The sequence below is a fragment of the Rutidosis leptorrhynchoides genome, chromosome 5 (assembly GCF_046630445.1).
Source record: "Rutidosis leptorrhynchoides isolate AG116_Rl617_1_P2 chromosome 5, CSIRO_AGI_Rlap_v1, whole genome shotgun sequence".
Lineage (NCBI taxonomy): Eukaryota > Viridiplantae > Streptophyta > Magnoliopsida > Asterales > Asteraceae > Rutidosis > Rutidosis leptorrhynchoides.
Window position 1 is genome coordinate 306359587 of NC_092337.1, and position 4126 is coordinate 306363712.

The 4126-nt window shown below is 33.9% G+C and overlaps 1 protein-coding gene across 1 annotated transcript; it reads left to right on the forward strand.

The window, feature by feature from the left end:
* The first annotated feature begins 2132 nt into the window (after positions 1 to 2132).
* LOC139849475 (uncharacterized) lies at positions 2133 to 2960 on the forward strand. Its single transcript, XM_071839132.1, has 2 exons — positions 2133 to 2167; positions 2258 to 2960. The coding sequence occupies exons 1-2, from the start codon at positions 2133 to 2135 to the stop codon at positions 2958 to 2960; spliced, it is 738 nt and encodes a 245-aa protein (XP_071695233.1).
* Positions 2961 to 4126: the final 1166 nt, after the last annotated feature.

Here is a 4126-nt window from a genome sequence, read left to right on the forward strand (position 1 = left end):
CTATGATAAACTTTGATTTAAAAGTTGTTATTCTGAGAAAATGATTTTTATTATGAACATGAAACTATATCCAAAAATTATGGTTAAACTCAAAGTGAAAGTATGTTTTCTAAAATGGTCATCTAGACGTCGTTCTTTCGACTGAAATGACTACCTTTACAAAAATGACTTGTAACTTATTTTTTCGACTATAAACCTATACTTTTTCTGTTTAGATTCATAAAATAGAGTTCAATATGAAACCATAGCAATTTGATTCACTCAAAACGGATTTAAAATGAAGAAGTTATGGGTAAAACAAGATTGGATAATTTTTCTCATTTTAGCTACGTGAAAATTGGTAACAAATCTATTCCAACCATAACTTAATCAACTTGTATTGTATATTATGTAATCTTGAGATACCATAGACACGTATACAATGTTTCGACCTATCATGTCGACACATCTATATATATTTCGGAACAACCATAGACACTCTATATGTGAATGTTGGAGTTAGCTATACAGGGTTGAGGTTGATTCCAAAATATATATAGTTTGAGTTGTGATCAATACTGAGATACGTATACACTGGGTCGTGGATTGATTCAAGATAATATTTATCGATTTATTTCTGTACATCTAACTGTGGACAACTAGTTGTAGGTTACTAACGAGGACAGCTGACTTAATAAACTTAAAACATCAAAATATACTGAAAGTGTTGTAAATATATTTTGAACATACTTTGATATATATGTATATATTGTTATAGGTTCGTGAATCAACCAGTGGCCAAGTCTTACTTTCCGACTAAGTAAAAATCTGTGAAAGTGAGTTATAGTCCCACTTTTAAAATCTAATATTTTTGGGATGAGAATACATGCAGGTTTTATAAATGATTTACAAAATAGACACAAGTACGTGAAACTACATTCTATGGTTGAATTATCGAAATCGAATATGCCCCTTTTTATTAAGTCTGGTAATCTAAGAATTAGGGAACAGACACCCTAATTGACGCGAATCCTAAAGATAGATCTATTGGGCCTAACAAACCCCATCCAAAGTACCGGATGCTTTAGTACTTCGAAATTTATATCATATCCAAAGGGTGTCCCGGAATGATGGGGATATTCTTATATATGCATCTTGTTAATGTCGGTTACCGGGTGTTCACCATATGAATGATTTTTATCTCTATGTATGGGATGTGTATTGAAATATGAAATCTTGTGGTCTATTGTTACGATTTGATATATATAGGTTAAACCTATAACTCACCAACATTTTTGTTGACGTTTAAAGCATGTTTATTCTCAGGTGAATATTAAGAGCTTCCGCTGTTGCATACTAAAATAAGGACAAGATTTGGAGTCCATGTTTGTATGATATTGTGTAAAAACTGCATTCAAGAAACTGATTTCGATGTAACATATTTGTATTGTAAACCATTATGTAATGGTCGTGTGTAAACAGGATATTTTAGATTATCATTATTTGATAATCTACGTAAAGCTTTTTAAACCTTTATTTATGAAATAAAGGTTATGGTTTGTTTTAAAAATGAATGCAGTCTTTGAAAAACGTCTCATATAGAGGTCAAAACCTCGCAACGAAATCAATTAATATGGAACGTTTTTACTCAATAAGAACGGGACATTTCAGGATAAGGGCAAAGGTATTCGCTTGGACTAGTGGCTCTCGGGGGTTTTAGCATTTACGAAAGTTCGGCCAAGATTTGGGTAGTTTAACCCCAAACACCATGCCCTAGAGGTCGTTTGGTATTTAAACGTTTGTGGTCGAAAATTGTATTTTTGAACGAAATTGTAAAACGGGTTGTTGTGGGCCCGGTGATGTAAACTTGGTTTTTATTGTGGAAATCTCTTAGTTTTACTTACATTGATGTGTTGTGATATTTGGTTTCGTTGAAAAGTGTCGGGAGTCGGGTTTTTCGCACACGTGTAAAGGCAAACTGATCAGTAGGTTTTAGTTCATTGGGACGTCGTCCCAAATCCTTGGACGCCGTCCCAGTTTTAAGTGCTAGACGCCGTCCTGATTTCTGGATGCCATCCAGATGGGCAGTCGCAGAAATTTTTTTTGTGTCGTGTTTTTGTTATAATGAGGGTTGGGTCGTTACAGCACCACTCATGGATACCTACAGTAGGCTATATGCTCTCGAAAGGTGTAAGGAGGCTACGGTGCAAGATAGGATTCAGCAGAACGATTAGGGCATCTCATTAAGCTGGAATTGGATTCGTAACCCTCGTGGTAGAGCACTTTCTGATGTCGCTGAGTTAGTAAATCTGTTATCTTTGGTTCGATTTCAACCCATCACTCAAGATAGATGGAGATGGTGTTTAGGCTCTGATGGTGTCTTTAAGTCGAAGCTGCTATCATCAATGATTGATGAGAAAAAGCTGTTACCAGGTAACCAATTCGCTGAAACATCTAGAAATAAATCTATTCCGCAAAAGGTTGAAATTTTCGTTTGGAGAGCAAAGCTTAATCGTCTTCCGGTGCGATCTGAGCTGGATAAAAGAGGCATGGATTTAGATACAATTTTATGCCCAATTTGTGGAGATGAAACCAAATCAGTGGACCATTTGCTGTTTAAGTGTAAAAAAGTAATCGAATTCTGGAAATTCTTTTTAAAGTGGTGGAACATACCTGATTCCAGACTCAATTCCCTCGATCCTTTAAATACCGATTCAATCTTTGGTTCGTTCTCGAAACATGGGGAAAAAATATGGGAAGCGGTTAAGTGGGTTTGTTGTTACTCATTATGGAAGGCAAGGAATAACAAAGTGTTTAAAAATAAAGAATGGAACATCTCGAGCATCTTATCCGAAGTGCAATCGTTAAGTTTCGGGTGGATTTCGAAGCGCCTCAAAAAGGCTCCTTTGGAATGGCATCAGTGGAACATCAACCCAGGTTTCTATGTGGATACGTCAAATATCAGAACGGGTATAGGCTAATTCGAGGCGACTATACATAGCATAGTTAGGATACAATTTTGTTTCATTTTGCCTACTTTGCAGTTTTGTGGCTTTTTAGTTCTTCTCGTAAACTTTTGTCCTTGCCCATTTTGTTATTTTCAGGCTTCTCAGTTTGTACAGTCGTTTGGTTGTTATAAATATATGCTTGCTTTTCAAAAAAAAAAAAAAAAAAAGATTAACTTCTTGATTCTTTCAAAATTTGAATTCGATAATTTCAAAACTATAATCACATAGAGTGGTTATTAATGGATAAATTTAATTGATAATTTTCTTTTTTTACCCGCAAAATTTAATTGATAATTATCTTGATAGAATCGTCTATGGCATCATCACTTATATTGAACACGTCAGCACCAATTATCGTATTACAACGGATATATTATCACCATCGGAAGATTGTGATGGAATTCAACATAATAACAAGTTTCTTAATGTTAATAAAATCATGAAAACAATTCATTTTAAGTTATAACAAGCGGAAGCATGATTACTAAGAAAACAAGTTTATATGCATAACCATTTTAATTGAATTCCATATAGTTATCAAGTTATGAAATAATGCTTACATATAACAAAGAAGGAAGATATATACCTCCTCAAGCTAGTTGAGGGTTATTTTCAAGTTGCAAGAAGATGATGAAGATGATGAACAATAGAGCTTCTAACTTGAAGCCTCAAGCAAGTAATACCCACAAGCAATAACCCCAACACCTTTGTAATTAGTTAGGATTTGTTTTACACTTGATATTGGCTTGCAAAACCAAATTTTGGAACCCCTTTGAACACAAAAAAGGCCACGGCAGTCAGCTCCTTTGGAACAGTATTCTGTGCAGTTTTTTTTGCTTCTTTTTGATGTGTATTCAATCCACAAAAGAGTCAAGTCTTGGTGCACCTTGTTAAGCATGCACTAGAGAATATATGTATCAACAGTAACAAGAATCAACAAGCATGGGACTTGTCTTGGAGTCCCAAAAACTGCCCATCCATCCATTATTTTATAACAAGAATATTTTATAAAACTTGTTACAAGTTTTATAAAACTTGTATAAAATAAAATGTATTTGTTAATTGCAATAATTTTATAAACCATTTTATAAAATATAACATAACATAATTATTTAAACCAATAAATAATTAAATCCACA